Source organism: Ambystoma mexicanum, chromosome 2p (genome assembly GCF_040938575.1).
Source record: "Ambystoma mexicanum isolate Mex_15411 chromosome 2p, UKY_AmexF1_1, whole genome shotgun sequence".
Lineage (NCBI taxonomy): Eukaryota > Metazoa > Chordata > Amphibia > Caudata > Ambystomatidae > Ambystoma > Ambystoma mexicanum.
Genome location: NC_090923.1, coordinates 725,381,747 through 725,400,722, shown reverse-complemented (window position 1 = coordinate 725,400,722; position 18,976 = coordinate 725,381,747). Strand labels below are relative to the sequence as shown.

At 44.4% G+C, this 18,976-nt stretch overlaps 1 protein-coding gene across 10 annotated transcripts in view; it reads left to right on the top strand.

Annotated features, from left to right (window-relative positions):
* BICRA (BRD4 interacting chromatin remodeling complex associated protein) overlaps positions 1–18,976 on the top strand; it is a 1,420,469-nt gene that overhangs the window by 1,061,990 nt on the left and 339,503 nt on the right. For all 10 annotated transcript variants that reach the window (XM_069644334.1, XM_069644339.1, XM_069644332.1 and 7 more), the window contains 2 exons: positions 13,450–13,828; positions 14,213–14,331. In XM_069644334.1, the coding sequence (XP_069500435.1) occupies positions 13,450–13,828; positions 14,213–14,331 (498 nt within the window). The remainder of the gene's footprint in view (positions 1–13,449; positions 13,829–14,212; positions 14,332–18,976) is intronic.

Genomic DNA, 18,976 nt, shown 5'->3' with positions numbered 1-18,976 from the left:
TCATATTATTTGAATTTCCAAGCATAATACTTTCTCGTAATTGAAAAGTGAAATAAAATTACCTGATAGGCGCTTAAAGTTGTTGTTGACTCCGGAAACTAAATGGATGCAGAATATTGCTCCTTCATTTTCAGTACATTGTCATAAAGCGGTAAAAGGGAAAATTTGATTTGCATTAGATATGTGGTAAGATCCAACTATCGAATATGAATTTCTGCAAGTCTGTAGGGCATTGGTATACTGGACGTGTCAGTGGTTTCATCATTTCCGTCAGTATGCTTTCCTAAAAGAATGGACATGTCAAGCAACAGATTACGAAAACATTATGCTTCTTTTGAAGGACTCTATGGCATTGTTTTACATGGTCATAATTACTTCATTTGAGGCTCCATAAACCAGGGACAGATGTATAGTAAAATGTGGTATAGTTAAAATGTAATACAATCTGGTAAATATGCAAACTTTAGTAAGACACATTTACACCGAAAGCGCCAATCCGTTCATGAAGTTACCTTTTCAGTACCCCGCCGCCTACAGCTAATTCATCATCCAGGACTCAACTGATGCAGCGTGTGCAGGCTGCAGATGCGGAATAGATTGGCCCTCAAACTCCCAAGACAGCCTGGGCTCTACTTTCAATCTCATCCACTGCAAAACTACAATATCGAACCTATCTTATTAAATCAATATCCTTTGGGAAAGTATGCAGGATTGTGCCCTGACTTTTGACATGGCAACCCAAAACCATACATGCAGGCATTCTTGAAAAATCTATAAGGTCTGTATAAAAAAGGTATAAACAATTACAAAACAATGGTACTGTATGCATGAGATTGATGGAATTATATTACAGCGGATATGTACAAGCAATCAAAGTACACAAAAAGGCATCCCAGAATGTTTTGTAAATTGCTTCCAAATGCAATTCCAACTCTATTGATGCACACGTTGCATCAGGTGAGTCCTGGATGATGAATTAGCTGTAGGCGGCGGGGTACTAAAAAGGTAACTTCATGAACGGATTGGTAAATATGCATTATTATTTAGTAACACCTTACGATTTGTGTCATATCAATCAATTCTGTGTGAAAGTTATCCTAGTGTATGGTAAAGTCATTGAGATTAATAAACATTACACTACTGGGTACATTCGGTTGAAATAGATAGAAAATTTGAGATCAGAAAGAGATGAATATAGAGAAGTTAATAGGTGACCTGCCCTTACCTTGACTAACAAACAATTAGGTTCAGCAAGCATGGGAGTTAGTAGCAGGAGAACACATAGCACGATCAACAGTTGACTTCCAGTGCTCCGAGATGTTCTTCGGATAAATATAAAGGGATTTATAAAGGATTAGATAAGTAGGTGTGTATGTGAATGTGTGACATGTTTCTGGAACGGTCTGCTTCAGGGGACCCTGGAGACACTCGGTCTGGAGAGGCCATGTGAACAATGGCCCCTGTGCGGAAGATACCTTTGAAGTGTACATGGCGTTTGGCACCTTGGCTATTCCCACCCTGCCAGCCCCCTTGGGAGCACACGGCCACAGGTGCAAACTGCCATTGATAGTGGAGAGGGAATGGATGGTCAAGAGGCGTGCCGAAAAGGGACGGAACACTGCTGAAGGGAGACACCGTTATGTGGATTGCAGGGGTGTGGTCTGCTTCAGGGGAGCCTGGAGACACTGCGTCTGGCGAGGCCATTTGAATAATGCCCCCGTGCGGAAGATACCTTTTTGAAGTGTACATGGTGTGGCATGTGAGGGAGAATTCTCAGAAATGTGCTAATTCCCTCCACCTTAGAGACCCCCAGCAACTTTGCTGGATTTTGAGGACTTGATTTTTTGTGATTTTGAACACTGTTTCTTTTGGTTGTGGAGTCTGACAAACTCCATAGGCATCATAAGTTACATTGTGTCACACAGCACCTTCAGTGCAGTGGCACAGGGAAGTCTCTCAGATTTCCCAAAGGTTTAAATACCTTCTCTTGATTAAACTACTGTTTCCAAGAGCAGTAAAGTGAAATTGACTTTACTTACCATTGTAACTTTCTAGACCCAGCACACCCTATCTTACAATAGAGTGCTGGATTGGTTACCTAGTATCCCCTTCGTCTAGTTTCTCATGTAACATTTCTTATGTAACCCTTTTCGCACTGAATGGCTGGTGGCAGTGGTTTCGTTTGAACTACCATGATGTGCCTTTAGCGTGGGCTGCGTTCGCAACTACAGTAAAGCACACACGGGAGCCATCTTTGTCAAAATGGCGCCCGGTCTTCTTTTTTCGCTATTTATTTGTGGAAAGGTCCTTCTTGAGATTTGCTCTGCGTGCCAAACCAGGTTTGGTCTCTTTGTTCATTTTGCCTTTGGAAGTTAGGGAGGTGCTCGAAGCTCCCTGTGCTTAGTCTCATAGGAGACCCAAATGCACTCTGTGATGATTGGCCGGCTAACTGTCCGGCAAGGACAGCCACCCTGCTGGGTGACTGACAGCTAGGCTGGAATGAATAGGAGAGAACTGAATAAAAGGTGAGTCTTTTGGCTTGGAAGGCAGAGCCGACCATTGGACGAAGGAATCGAATAAGAACTTGAAGAGGACGCCTGCTGCAACTCCTGGACCGTTGGTTTGCCCGGGAAGCCCTGCTGTAGTGCTGAAACGGCAAGTTCGCATCAACAGAGAAGCCCCTGCAAGGACGACTTCTCCCCTTGAGTTGATGGGACCAATCAACTCTAAAGTAAGCCACCTGAACATCCATCTCAGAGCTGGTTGAATTTCCACAGAGTTGCTGCTGGAAACCGCATAGCCAGGGAGAGGAACACCAGATTGTGTGTTGCTTTAAGCTTGCCTAGAGCTTTTGGAAGATCCTCCGAACTCCCAGGAAGCAGGAATGACCAAGCCTAAGCCCCCTCAACAGAGTGCGGGACCCCAGAAACAAGGAAAGTCCATCTTGACAGCCAGGAACAGCAGTGTTGCTATTTGCGGTAGACGCAAGAAGCTGAAGCACTGAACAGCCACTAAAAGTGAAGTTTGCCGGTTGAGAGTTTTGTCCGTCCCAGTGCATTGCAGGAGTCCCCCGACGTCCTCCCTCTTGTCCCCACGACTGAGGCCCAGGAACAGTGAGACCTGCAGACTTGCACAGGAACAGAATTCATCTGCTGCATCTTTTCTTCATCTTTAAAGGTACTGTAAAAAGTCTGAGAGAACTTGCCTCTTGCTGTAGAGTGCTTGTAACCTCTACAACTCACAAGTCTAATCAGCTTGTGGCCCTACATTTGATTCTTCTTTTCATCAAAGACTCCTAAGAACTTGTGCAAAGACTTTTTCATTTACTTACCAGAAGTGCTTCATCTTATAAAAGACTTTTGCCCATTGACTTTGGCTTAGCCTATTTAACTGAAGGACTCTTCTAGGGAAATCTAAAAGAACTTGCTTGCTTAAGAATATTTGTGGTCTCTTGTTCTAATAACCTTTGCCTTTATTCTCAAAGCCAACAGTAATATATTAATGTCCCCAGCACCCTAGTTATTGAAGTCACCTGTGGGTGTAGGTTGTGTCTGTGGGCCATACCAAAAGGGTCTTAACTGATTTAGAAACTCTGAGTGTAAAGTATTGAGTGTATGTGTGTGTTACTACTCTATTGTTCCCTTCTGAAGAAGGCTTTATAACTGACTGTTTAATAAATTAATAATTGTTTATGCAAGAAACCTTGAGTGTAAGAGTTTATTCGAATACCTGTAACTGTGAATCTTTGTTTAACTCCACTACAGCTCACATTTTCCCCTCTTGAGATAAGCCTGGCTGCTCAACACGCTACCAAAGCTGTGTAGTACAAGCTTATACCAAAGGTTGCGTTGCCTATACCTGTAGTCAGAGTTGTGTGTAGTGGTCCTAGAGGGTACTGCATACAAACCTTGCCTAACATGGCACCTTGGCCGATCCCACCCTGCCAGCCCCCTTGGGAGCACACGGCCACAGGTACAAACTGCCATTGATAGTGGAAGGGAGATGGATTGTCAAGAGGCATGCCGAAAAGGGAAGGAACACTGCTGAAGGGAGACACACTTAGTGGATTGCAGGTGCGCGGTCTCCTTCAGGAGACCCTGGGGCACTGGGTCTTGGGAGGCCATGTGAACAATGGCCCCTTTGTGGAAGACACCTTTGAAGTGTACATGGTGTTTGGCACCTTGGCCATTAATAATGGAAGGGGGATGGATTGTTGCAGAGGAGGTGAGCATAAAAGGGCACCAACCATTCTTTTATGTCCCTCATAGACAAGTGAGCGTGTTCTTGATTCACTGAAAAATTGAAACAATTCATAAAAGCTGTTTTGTATTTTATTTAGTTGCTGATGTTGATTGCACAAATATTCTACAAATTGTATACTTCGAGTTGCAGCACAGAGTGGGAAAATCCCCTGTGCTGTCCGCTGTAACTGGGTAATTTGGCGTGAATGGCTCCAACGGCACAGGCGGGTATTACACGTTGAACGCGGAATCCAAGCCTCCCATAAAGCCACCATGTAAATGAACAGTAGGCCACCAGCTTGAACCACCTGTGGAAGTAAAACACACATAATGTATTTAGATGAACCTGATAAGTTTACAAACCTTACTTGAAAATGCACCTTGTATGCTATAGCATAATTGCCCGTACAAATGTTACTTCATGGATCAATCAACTGGGGCTTTGAAGTGTAGACACATTACAAAAGCGAACACCCATGCAATCCATAACATTTGGGGCACAGAGAAATATTGTTTTAGTTGAACGTGAAAGACCCTTAAGATGAACACTCGGATTTTCCCAAAGCGCAAGAAATGTATTCAATTGGTAGACTAGATTTATTTGGTGGTGATAGATCAAAGTTACGACAAAATGGGAGACAAACATGAAATGTTAGTGGCCTCAGTGGTCAAAATGGCATCACATATAGAGTACACTTACTAGTTACTTTGATTGCGAGGGTGAACTGTTGCGCGAACACAGGAATAATCCTCAACACAGACCTTGTGAGGCAGGCTGCCTGAATTCATGGAGCTCGTTAACGCATATCGGTGGTGTGTCTTCTTCCGATATGTAGGCCAAGTATTCAGAGTTTTCTCAGCAGCAGCAGGTCTCCTCCTCAGTTGCCATGACCTTGCACCGATTGCAGGTACACCCAGTGGAAACGTCTTCCATGCGACTCGGCTCTGGCTCAGGTTGCAGTGATTCGTCTTCCCAACTGTCGTCCAATGCCCCATCATTTCCGCATCTTTCTCTATCAAGTAATTCGGCTTTGGAATACTCCGGCTCGTACTGGTAGGGCTGTATTCTTTCCATTGTACAACAAAATTGAAATCAATAGTAATGCTAGTGTAAGTATCTGTTCGCAGGGGCTCCTTGCAACGAAGATAGCTGAACACAGCAGAAACGAGTCACAGCCTATACAAAAGAAAAACTGTGAAACGATTGAAAAAGCAACTCTGATGATGTCTGATGTGAAGTGGTCTGTTTATACTTATTGAGGAAAGAGGCGTCCTGCCACTTCCATGGAGACACGTCATTAACTGGCGCACAGAAAACATTGACACGTGACGTGCATTCGCCTTTTGAAATGGGCCTTATGCGACAAGTGATGTCAGCTTCAGGGGCGAGTGATATGATTTAATGCTGCAGGCGTACTTCAATTTAAGGCAATCGATCCACGGATAAGATTAGCACAAGATGGCCTTGCCCCGCTCTTTGATTTCGCATGTGTAAAAGTACGGGAAACTAAGGTCAGGTGCATAGGAATTCTTTTTATGATGGATCACAGTTTGATTAAAACCACATGCCCGAACGCTCAGGACAATAACATTTTTGAGCACGCTATTCCTTTAACCCTGGAGTGAGTGAGACCTTTTGCTCACTCTCATTTGTTTTGACCTGATTTGTATTTTGTGTTTTGACTGTTTTTGGCGTCTGACAAACTCCATAGGCATCTACTTTTTGTATGGTGACACACAGCACCTTCAGTGCAGTGTCCTAGAGAAATCCGTTAGGTTTCTCATATGGTTTTAATACCTTTTCTTGGGTCAGCTACAGTTCCCAAGAATAGTAAAGTGAAGTTAACTTTAGTTAGCTTTTCCTTTTGTAGGTCCAGCACACACCATCTTATGTGGAGTGCTGGGGGGTTACCTACTAGCCCCTTATCCTACATTCTCATGTAACATGTTTACCTTACCCTCACTATGGCAAATGGCAGGTGGCAGTGGTTTAATTTTTCCTATCACTGTGCTTTTCTACCGCAGGCTGAACCCTCAGCTGCAGTACAGTACCCATCGGTGACCATTCTTCTGAAAATGGCCCCCGTCTTCTCTTTTCACCATTTTCCCTATGTGAGGTCTTTCTTGGGTTTTACTCTGTGCTTTGAGCCAGGTTTGAACCTTTTGTGTCTTGCCAGAGGCCGGCTTCATGGCTGAAGGGTTCCCGAAGCTCCCCTGTCCTTTGTCTCTAGGAATGCCTGAATGCAACCAGTCCTAACTGGCTGGCTGTCCTTCGAGGACAGCCACCCTGCTGTATGGTTGACAGGCTAGGCTGTGCATGAATGGGAGAATCCTGCTTAAAAGGCGAGGGTTTTGGGACTAGAAGCAGAGTCGACCACTGGGAGCAACACCTGACGAAAAAAACGTGAACAAAGCTTGCTGCAACCTCCTGGATCTTTGAATTGCCCCGTGAAGCCCTGCTGCTGTGCTGAAACTTTTTTCACTTCGACAGAGAAGCTCCTGAAGGGACGACTTCTCCCCTTGGGTTAGTGGGACCAACTCCACTGGACCACCATCCCGGTCTGGCAGTACTATTTCATTGCTGTAAGAAATGAATACCAGTGGTCAAGTAATCCGTTGTCGAGTGAAACGTCTGATACAGTAACAAATCTGGCTGGAAGATCCAGGAGTCTCCTAGGGCCCCTCCAGAAGCAGGACGACCAGATCCCGAGTCCTCTCACCAGAGTGCAGGAACCAAGGAGTGACGGAAGCCCAACCGGTATCGGAGACCGCAACAGTGCTGTCTGCTAAGCGCTGAAACCGCAAAGTGCATCTGAACTGAAAAGAGCCTGTCGCTGCCGACGACCTCCCAAATACTGCCGCAGTAACCCTCCAGACATCTTTCCTCCTGTCCCCACGACTGAGGCTTAGGAACAACGAGTCTGCATCGCTGTAGCAAGACAGAATCCTGCTGGACCACTCTTCTTCAAACTAGAGGTACTGTTTAGGCTTGGGGTACTTAACTCATTGTATTTTAGCTGTTCTTTTCTCAGTTGGGAATTGGCAGTGGCTTATCTTTTAGAGTTGATTCCTACTAATTTTCTCAGGCTTAAAGCTTGTGACCCTACAAGTGATTTTTCTACAAATCCTCTATCTTTGTGCAAGACTTCAATCTAAGAAGTGCAACTGATCCATAGACTGTGTTGCAATTGACTTTGGCGCTCCTGGCTCCCTGCAGATTCTGCTAGTCCATTGACTTTGATATTGTTTTTCCCTCGTAGGTGGTAGCTTGTTGTGCACTGTTATTGCTGGGAAAGACTTGTCTATATTTGATTAGAAGAACCTGTTTAACCGTATACTTCCTTAAAGTTTTCCTTTCTGCAACCTCAGAATCCGCAATATAAATGCCATTACTGTCCTTGTGATTGAAGTCACCTCAGGGTGTAGGAGTTGTGTAAGAAGCATATCCAAAGATTATCCACTAACGTGGCTTGATTCTGAAAAGTATTTTTAAAGTATATTTACCGTGCTACATGAATTTCCTTTTTAAAGAACGCTTATTTAAAAATTGATGTTAATTAAATAACTATTTATAACAGAAACCTTGAGTGTCATGTTACTTGGCTACTTATATTTACGGATTTCATTTGTACAGCTCTACAGCTCACATTTACCCCTCTTGAGATAGGCCTGGCTGCTCAGTGAATCTACCAACTTGTGTAGTACAGATCTATACCAAAAGGTGGGTTACCTAATACCAAGCACATAAGTGTTGTGTAGTCTCACACAATGGGACTGCATCAATTCTTACCCAACAATTATTAATTTGGTGCACTTTTACCGCAAGCTGTGTGCACAGCCCCGGTAAAGGCGCCCATGTGTCGCTCATTTTACCAAAATGGCCCCTGTTTTGTTTTTTCTCCATTTTAGTGTTCCTTGTCCTTTCTTGTTCCTTTCCCTGACATCCAGGGCGGGAAATTCCTTTGTGTGATGTTTATCTTCGGCGGGAGTCCCATGGATTCCCCCCCAGCCTCCACTCTGTCTGTGAAGGCAGGAAGCGGGAGGAGTCAAAAACTCCAAGGCCCTTCCTCCTTGCCTGAATGGGGACACATCCCAGTGGGGTTCTGGCAGTCCTGATTAGACAACCAGACTGCCCCTTGTTGTAAAATGCTGCTATAGTTCCTGTTAAATACTCCGAACCTGGAAGCTGAAGCAAATTTGACCAGTGGAACCAAAACCGAAGAGGATGATGAAGGAAAAGCGGATGAGACAATTTCCAGAAACCGGAGAGCCTGCTGAGCAACCTTGACCCTGCTGTAGCTCTTCCTTCCAATCAACCTGGGGATCCCGAAACAGACGGCCCGGTCCAGAGTCTAGTGAGACCCACTAGGCTAAAGAAAGACCAGCATTACCATACCACTCTGTGCTGCGACATTGCGGGTCTGCAATACCCCAATACCCTGGGACTTTGAGCCATTGTGTGCTGCATGGGCTACCAAATTCTGAATCTCACAGAAACTTTGTGGGCATCCTGTAGGTTCTCCAGAGGCACAATTCTAGTATGAGAAGTCCCCTCACCAGAGTGCTGGACCTTTAGAACGATGAGAATCCGACCGACGATATTCTGTTTTCTGTGCTCCTGAAAAGGTGCCAGAGCTACATCCACCCATGAGGAAAACCTTGCATAGAGCCTTCCCCTTTGATCCCTGCTGCAAAGTCCATTCCAAGGTCCTGTTTTTCAGTCATTGCAACAATGAATCCACCGACCAGGTTTTTGGATGCAGATCCTGAAGTTCTCCTGCTGCAAAATCTTCTTCTGGGCTGAGGTACTGTGCTGGCTTGGGTAGTTACTTACCTTTAGTGTCTTGTGATTCCTGTGTAGTTTTGGGGTGTTTTCTGTGATTGGGAGGCCTCTCGTCCAGTTCACCCAGGCTCACTGCTGGAATCCTTCTAGGGTGTCTTCTTTGAAGCCCCTGGAACCTCGAACTCTGGCTTTTGCTACTTAAGAACCTATCCTGACACTGCCTGTTGGACACTTGTCCCTAGTGACCCCCGTCTCACCCTCCCACCCCCGCCACTGAGAACACTCGTGCTCCAAGAATAAGGGAAAGACTTTTAACTGATTGGACCTTTTGCCTAAAAAAGAGAATACGTATTTAAAAGTGACTTGCTTTTGAAAGTAGTTGGTTGGTAACCATAACTCTGAGTGAACAGTTACAAAAAGTATAACTTACCTCAAAGTAGTTATAAGGTTATTCTACTCACCTGTGAATTGGTTGTGCCTCTTCCCAAAAGTAATGCTGTTGTTTTCACTTCACTATTCTTGGTAGGATACTTGTATGAGTGTTCCCCAACTGCAAAAATAAGTTACCAGAGTTACTGCTTATCTCAATCTGCGTTTCACTGATCTCAAAAGTACCTGTAATTGAATATTACATCCTTAGGTTTTACTCATTTAGTATAACAAAACTAGTTAAAGATTTTTACTGTACCTAGAATAAGTGTTCCACTATTTCAAGAATCGTATATTGTCCAGTTGACTTATGTGATTTCTTGCTGAGCATCACAGTACAACTTTTAGTGTGTAATACCATGGTATTACTGAATGTAATCAAAGTAACCATTGCTTCTACTCCCCAGGAATAAGTGTGTCAGATACTGAACGTGTTTAAAAAGGTTTGAGTTCCCTAGAACTACTGGTAGGTGTTCGAAATTAGGTTATATGCTTTGGTCTGTGTACCTTCAAGCATTGTGTTGTTTTTTTATATTGTTTTTATGACTTTGACCAGTATTTAAAATAACCTTTATTTTGTCAGTGTTTCTATGGATTCATTTGTGTGTTATAAATTCTTTGTACCTGTCTACAGCCCTCTCTGCCTCCTAAGATGAGCATGGCTGCTTTGTCTACGCTACCATGAACTCTGGTGGTATAGCCTTATACTAAGAGCGGAGCTTTGTACTGTCTGGTGAAAGGTTGTGATGAAGTTTGGTAGAACTTCAGAAAAACTGTCTTAACACCATGACCATTTATTGAGCACTACAAAATGTTTTTTTCACAGTTTGGCCTGTTGCAAAACCCCTATAAATGAAAGGTGGCACACACTTGTTTAGATGCTTATTAGGTAAACTCAACTTCATTTTGGTGCCTCACTCTACTTCTAAAACTATGTTGAAATATTCATGCGGTCTGTTAACCATGACTTAATAGTTTGTGAGAAAAAGCCCTATTTCGGGTGTGTGCGAGCCTCTCTGTGGTTAGTGTGCACAAAACCTAGCCGCGCTCACTTTCCTGAATAATAGACAAAGAAATGTCATATGAGCATTTGAGGTGCTGGGTTTATTTGTCAAACAAAAAACATAAGCAAAAGTGTATCATCCACAGAAGTAAAATATTGCATATAATATATATTCACATATGGGGAAGGAACTGAATTTTCATAAAATTTGCGTTCACATGGATGCAGTTTCAATTTGATTTTAAAGCACGCAACAACATGCCAAAATGCGTTCACATAGGTTAAATTCCTATTAGATATCCGCTGTTTCCATAGGTACAATTCCTGTTGGATAGCCGCCAACACGTGTCTCGACCTTCTGGGGTCGTCTTCAGGGCTATTATACTAGTTATGTCATTGCAAGTGCAATCAACTCAAACATCAGTTTGTCAAAAAATCCATTCACCAGTTAGATAACTACAAATCCATTCATCGGTTAGATCATTTATACAATCCATCAAATAACTCAAGGAAGAGAGAGGGAAACAAAAAAGAGAGAAAATGTAAGTTTTACAATATAGACAGTAAATATAGGCTGGTGACATAACCATTATATAAACATGTGTAGGCTTGCCAAATGGAATCTAGTTTTTTCAACTACTAGTGTATCATGTCCGGTTATTGCACACAATTTTATTTTGAAAAAGCTATATTGAAACCACTAGGGAAGACCTGTTCATTATCTCTGTGTATACCTTTCCAGTGCATAAGTAAACGGAAACAATAAGACTTAAGGGGAGCCAGTTTTGCACTTTCATCCAGACCTCAGTATACTATATACCTGCAGTTGGTAGGTAACACGGAAGGAAAGAAATCGTACGTTTACATATCATACGAGCTTCTTTTCGTCGTAGCATCAGTTGTCTATCGTCACCTCTCGTATGTGGTTTGATGCGTTGTAAGCCCACAAATCTGATGTCCTTTCGCTGATGTTTGAGTTGATTGCATTTGCAATGACATAACTAGTATAATACGCCCTGAAGACGACCCCAGAGGGTCGCGACACGTGTTGGCGGCTATCCAATAGGAATTGTACCTATGTGAACGCATTTTGGCGTGGTGTTGCGTGCTTTAAGTTCAAATTGAAACTGGATCCATGTGAATGCAAATTCTATGAAAAATCAGTTCCTTCCCCATATATGAATATATATATATATTATATGCAATATTTTACTTCTGTGGATGATATACTTTTGCTTATGTTTTTTGTTTGACAAACCCAGCACCTCAAATGCTCATATGACATTTCTTGGTCTGCTGTTAACAAGCCTTGGTTCCATCATCACAAGAAGGCTGCAGCAGCATGCACCCTTCTGAGATGATACAAACAGGTTCGTCATTTCACCAAAATGCCAGAGGTAGTGGATGTGACATCACATGACCTTAACATCTGATGACATCACAGGAAGCGATGTAACGCAACCTTTCACGCCTTGACAAAATAGGAAGTGGCATCACATAGCATTGTTCCTAAGTACACTATGAAATATATGATTACGATATCACTATAATGTGATATACATTTCCTACAAGAATGGATCACCATATATATCGTTAATATCAATGTCTATAGGCCCATGTTACCAAATTACTGTGAATGCAAGCAGACGTCCAAGGCCAAATGATAATGATATTATATAGCACTTGCGCTTAAGTGCTTTATATAGAACAAATATACATACAATATCACGCAAGCTGTGTTGGTATTCATTTAGCGACCTCGGAAGAATGAAAGGCTGAGTTGAGGTGTTTCAGAACAGACTAAATCAGTGACTCGTCCCCTGAAGTGTGCCTGAAACAAAACTTTGAGTTTAGCAATTATTGTATAGAATTTCAGAAAGACACATTATTTGTTATTCCTATTCTTTCTTATTTAGTATCACTGCTTGAAGTGTTACACTTTTGGATCCCCATGTTTTTTTAAGAGGCCTGAGCAAGAAAGCCAGCCATTTCAAAAATAGAGGCGCATGGCACTGGCCACAGCCCGAGAGCTTACATTTTTAATTATTTTCTTTAGGGGTAGCAAGGGAGACTTCGGGGGTCACAGTTGCAACCCCCAAATTACATTGTTGGATACAAATATGTCCCTCCAGCCAGTGTTTCACAAGAAGCAGAGCAGAACGCTCTGCTTTGGGGACATGAAGACATAGTACCTTTGGGGCATCCTGGCTTCTGAGCCTTTATGTACTCCCAGGATATATATACACTTGGCGTTATATTGCCTGCGCGGTCATGGATTGGGGCACACTGAGGGAGAAAAAGCTGATGTTCTTCATGTATAATGGAGACCTATGCCTAATGCGTTCAACTCAGGAGACTAGAAATACAGAATGGATGGTCTATTGGGAGCCCATTTATGGATATCATCTTGAAATAAGAGAACATCTTTTTTATGACTTGGTGCATTTAACGAAGTACAGACATAACTCATGTGGTTTATAGTGATTGCCTCGACAGCCAAACCATCGACAACCATACCCTTGGAAAAAAAAAAAAGCATTGGCAAAAAAAACATTGAATGCATTTAAAAGCCCCACTTTTTTTTAACATTTAACCCTTTTTGCTAAACTAAACCCTTTACCATTTAAAAAAATGTATTCAGCTTTTTTTTTCGATGCATTTTTTTCAGGGTTTGGTTGTCGATGGTTTGGCTGTCGAGGCAATGACTGGATACCAAATCATGTATATAAGAAATGGGATATGAATAATGGATGGAAAGGTCCTGTGCAATCTTCTCCGAAACCTGGAGTGCAAGGATGCACGCCATTGGTATGCCTGTGCGCAGACAGTGCGTCGTACTGCTCTTGTTCAGGCACGTTGTTCTAGATAGACATATGTTTTCAACTTTTTTTTAAAGGGACTCCTGTCTTGAGTACTATATCATTTTAGTGTATTTGAGTATTTTCCTGCCAGCTGCCTGTCCCCCGGACTGATTTTGTTTTCATTAAACCCAGGTGCAGCAGAGCATCATTCTCCAAGCCAAGCAGCAGAATCAACTTCAGCAGCAGCAACAGCAGCAGCAACATCTCCATCAACAGCAGCATCAGCATCAGCATCATCAACAGCCTTCCACAAACCAGCCTTCTCCTGTGTTCAGCCACTTTACTAGCCAGCCTTCCTCTGTCCTTGTTAGCAACCAAGGGCAGCAGATCACAGTCATGACTCAAGCCCCGCTTCACGGCCAAGGGCCAGGTCAGGCACAACTTCCCACTGCTGGTCCCGCTGAGATTGGAAAAGGCTCCAGTGAAGGAGGGGGTGGGCAGCAGGTCCAACTAGCCTCGCTCCTGCAGCAGCAACAGCAGAATTCTGTGCTTGTTAAAAGTAACTCAACATGTAAGCCTCTATTAGTACTTGAAGGGGAGCGGTGTATATGGTGATGGGGATTATGAAGCGCAATGCAGATAGGGTTGTTTTTACTTCTCAAGGGGCCAAGGAAACTGTTTTAACCCTTGTGTGTGGCACCTCATGGGTAGGCTATTTGTTTTTGTTTTGTGGCCGCTAATCTTTCTTAAAAAGGTTAGTATTCTATAAGTTTTTTTCCCACTATGGATAGTCATTGCCTTTTTTCCATTAATGATTGTTGGTAATTCTTAAACCTTTCTTTAGGATCTATATTATGCCAGAAGCATTTATGGCAAAAGGATGCCAGGGATGTTCCGTTTCCAGATCCCTGCATGTTGACTGAATTGCATACTGTGATTTCACTTTTATTCCTAGGCATTGCAACATCTGCAGATGGGAAGGGGTTTCACAGCAGTGGTTTAGTGACAACCAGCAAACTAATCACAGCGCAGGGGAAGCCAGGGTCCACGCTACCAGTGACGCAGCTGGGACAGGTGAGCAATCTGTGTTGCCTTTTCCTTTTCAAATGCTGCTTTTTGAGTGTTGGCATGACTCTCCTGCAAGATCTGTACCTTTGTGCAAACAGACAGAAGTATAGCTTTGTCAAACAGTTTGACATAAAGGGAGGTCAGTTTAACTGATTTAAAATAAGCTCTTGGCTTAGCAGAGGTTATTTTTTTATCATTTTAGGAAGAGGCTAGGTAATGCAGTAGTGAGTTGTTGGGCTGGCTTCTAGGTATTTGGAAAAAGATTGGTGCCATAAGGCGGTTATGTGCACAAGAGTACACCTTACAAATATTTTTAATTTGTTCAGTTTCTCCCTTAACAAATATTGCATTAATAATGTTAAGCTAATCTTCAAGAATAATGTTTTAGTGATAAAGGGTAGGACCAGGAATCGGACTCGAATGCATGTGTTCAAATCCTGCCTCCCTCTTTCCAGTGCAGTGAGTTCAAACAAAAAGCCAATGGCAGGCAGTGGTCTTCAAACTTTTTTTGCCTAGGCACCACCCCCCCACAACCCCGTTCCCCACCCCACCCCCAACAAAATATGGCCAGGCCGGGCCCAGCCAAAAATGCCAAATGGACAGTAAGTCCAAATGGCTATGAACTATCACGCTCTGTCACTGCACCCTACTCCCAGTGCAGTGCCTGGGTTCCCCCAACTGCTCCCAACACAGTCTCTGGGGTCCATCATCCCCTAACCCAGTCCCTGGGCTTTCCCCACTCCACCACAGACCCTAGGCTCTCTGCACCCTAATAGTAATTGGTTATTTATAACAAAGAGGTTTCTAAATGCGACCCGGGATTCAAACCTGTGTTGCTCTCCTTCATCTTGCTTCCATGACGAGCGCTGTGCCACTGAGCTATACTGCTCCCACCAGTGTTCCTTGGCTCTACCCCGCACTGCTCTTGCCACTATGCCATGGCTCCCCCCATCCTCCTCCCACCACAGTCCTTGGGCTCGCCCCACCCCGCTCCCAGCACAGTCCCAGGGCCAGTGGCGGCTGATAATTTTTTTTTAAACGGAGAAGCATAATTATTTCTCCCAAATATGCCACAGCTACCGAGCGAAGCGGCCGAGCCAATCGAGCAGCGTTTGTGGGTGGGGTGGGAGGGGGGGGGCAGGTGAGGTGGGTTCTCCCCCAGGAATTATTTTAAAATAATGAATAAATAATAAATGAACATAAACGTACCTTCTGCCCCGGTCCTGAAGTTTCCTCCCCAGCGCTCCAGCTCCTGGATCATGAACAGGAATTAGGAAGCAAACGTTTCCTGGTTCCTGCACATGCATGCAAGGGCCTGAGTGTGGGTGCTGAAACACCCTGCTCCAGCCTGCCCTACCAGTATGTGCGAGGAGGCGCAGGAGCTCCCCCTCGCAAATACAAACTTGCAGCTCCCCAGCCAGCATTTCCTATGAGCTATGCAAGACTGGCGAAGCAAAGCGCCCGAGCCTTGCATGGCTCATTGAGCAGGTGCGAACTGTCAAAGGGAAATGTTGTTGACCCTCAATTCGATGATGGAGGATAGAGCAGACCCTTATTTTTATTTTCAAATTTGTTTATTGGCATTTGTTATTTGTTACAGCCACAAGGCAATAAACACGTCTGTAATTAAAGGATCAAGCAGGTTGCATCTAAAAAACAGCAACTTAACATTACAACATTAAGTGTCTCCAAGTGTTTTTTCCCATAAGCCAGTGTTGATTGGCGGTACAGGGGCTGGGTCAGGTCAATCGGGAGGAGGGGGAAAGGGACCTCTTGCTGGCAAGGACCCTATGGGGTTGTGACTGGTTGGTCTCAGGGACTTCCGATTTGGTGCTTAGGTCCGCCTCCAGTAGATTTGTCCTAGTTCATGGGGGCTTGTCATCGGAGAGGTAGAACGGGGGCTGTGAGTACTTTCCAGGCCTCTAAGGTCATACTCGAGGCGTCAGTAGATCTGGCCACACTCCCTTCCCAGGCCTTTGTTTCCGCTTGTACCGAGCGTTTCAGTTCCCTGTGCCAAATTTTCTGTTGAGGCCCAGCTGGTTTCTTCCAGGACATTGCAATTGTCCTCTTTGCCAGTATGGACATAATATCCATTAGTCTAGCGAGGTGTTTAAGTTTGGCCGGTCTGGGGTATGTGCCCAGTAGGCATTCCGCGGGAGTGCATTTGTATCTGGTCAACCCTAGACTGTCGCTTGTCTGTTGTATGGTGGTCCACAGGGACTGTGTCTTGGCACACAACCAGAACACGTGGATCAAGTCTGCATTGCCCATTCCACACCATGTACAGTTGGAGTGCTGAGTTTTGTTAAATTTTGCCAGCCTGGACGGGGTTAAGTATGTCCGATGTAAAAGGTTCAGTTGTATTTGTCTAAACCTATGGTTTCTGGAGACTGTTTTGGGGTATGTCAGAGCCATCCGTTATGTCCCGGCCCATATCTGCTTCCCATCTGATTTTCAAATCAGCACTTCGTGGGTTGGGGATGTCATTTAGGTGGCTGTAGATCTGAGACACCGGCCTCCATCCTTCTCCCAATTCATACAGTAACGTAATCAAGGAGTTTGATTCTGGTTCCTCCGGCCATGTTGTCCACTTGGTTCGTGTTGTGGTTCTTATCCTTTGATGCCACAGGAAGTGGCCTGTATGGACACCGCTTTCCTTTTCTTTAAACGCCCCCTCTGTATATAGGTCCCCCCATGAATATATCCCTTTCTTTTCCCAGTATCTGAGGTGTTGTAGATCTTCAGGGTATCTGCATAGGCCCGAGATCAATGGTATGTTCGGGGAGTACTGGTGCTTTGCATGGGTGAGGGTTTCGGTCCTGTGCCAAATTTTTCGTCCTAGGGTGACCATGAAGGGGGCATCACGTATCAGATGGGGGGGGGGGCCCTTGCAAGTTCTCTCAAATACAACGGGGAGATCAGGGGCTGCAAGAGTGGCGTCTCAGATGTGGCATCGTCTAGTAGCCACTTCGTGATAAAGCTAAGCTGTGCTGCCAAATAATATTTTTCAAAGTTTGGGAGTTGGATTCCCCCCTGGGTGTACGGTAGTGTCAAGGTGGCAAGTGCTATTTTGCGTCTTCCTTTCCCCCACAGGAAATCCCTGAGTATTCTTTCTAATAGGCGGAAGAAGGGCGCTTTGATGTGGAAGTGTACATTTTGGAACCCATACAAGAATCTAGGAAGGACAATCATTTTAATTATCGAGGCCCTGCCCATCATGGATAAGGGAAGTTGCGCCCAGAAGTTCATGGATTTTCTTAGGGCAGGAAGTGCGGCTTTGGTGTTGTGCTCATGCATTTGTCCAGGCGAGTGCATTATGTGATCCCTAAGTATTTAAACGAGGTCTGCTCCCACTGTATTCCCACTGAGGGAAGTGCTGTTACATCTTCCTCCATGAGGCCTGCCAGAGGAAATAGACAGGACTTTGCCCTGCTGAATTTTATGCCTGAGACCCTTGCGAAATTGTCTAAGACGTCCAGCATCGTGGGCACGTTATTGTGTGGGTCCCTGACGTACAATAGTACATCATCTGCATAGAGAGAGATAATATGGTCTATTCCACCCAGCCGGATCCCAGCATCAAAGAATTGTTTTCGAAAATAGATAGCAATAGGTTCCAGTCCTAGTACGTAGAGCATGGGGGAGAGAGGACATCCCTGTCTGGTGCCCCTGCATATGTTCCAGACCTCAGATATATATTTCCCGGTTTTTACTCTGGCCTTAGGTTTGGTGTATAGTATCTTGATCCACCTAATGAACCTGGGACCAAAGCCGAACCCCTCTAGAACCGTCACTAGCCACTCCCAAAATATTGAATCAAACGCCTTTATGGCATTAAGGGACAGCAGTGCGTATGCCTCCGCCCAGGCCTCAGTTTGAGCAATAACCTGTTGCACTCTGCGTAAATTCATGGTTGTGTTCCTGCCCGGTATGAAGCCACACTGATCTTCGTGTACTATATCCCCTATGATTCTGGCCAATCTGCTTGCTAATACCGTTGTCAATATTTTCACATCGTAATTAAGCATTGCTATTGGTCGGTAAGAGTCACATCTGTTGGGGTTTTTTTTGGGCTTGATGATCGGGATCAAAAGGGTCTCCCTCATACTCATCAGGTAATATCCCTCTTTCGTGCGCTTCTTGAAAAACCTTGTGTAATAGGGGAGTTAGGGTGGACTCGTATGCTTTATAGAATTCGGAGGGTAGCCCGTCGCTCCCTGGAGTCTTTCCGGTGGCCAGTGACTTAATTGCCTCCGTAATATCTTCAGTTGTGATATCTGCGTCTAGGGCCTCAGATTGTTCAGGGGTCATCTTGGTGAGTCATATCTCCTCCAGGGTGTCCATGATCTGCTTGCTCTAGGGGAACCTGGTCACCGTGAGAGTAAAGGTATTCGTAAAAGCCCTTGAAGGTTTCATTTATGTCTTGCTGTGTTTGCACTATCTCTCCATCTTCAGTCTGCATCCCAGTGATTGTGTACCTGGGGTATTCTTTCTTGCAGAGCCAAGCGAGCATTCTGCTTGGTTTGTCTGCCTCTGTGTGTATTCTATTAGTTTTGGTGGCATAGTCCAATTTGGCAAGCCTATCCCATGCCGAAGCACATTTAGTTCTAAGTTCTTTGAGGCTGTCCTCCCTTTGGTCAGTAACCACCGG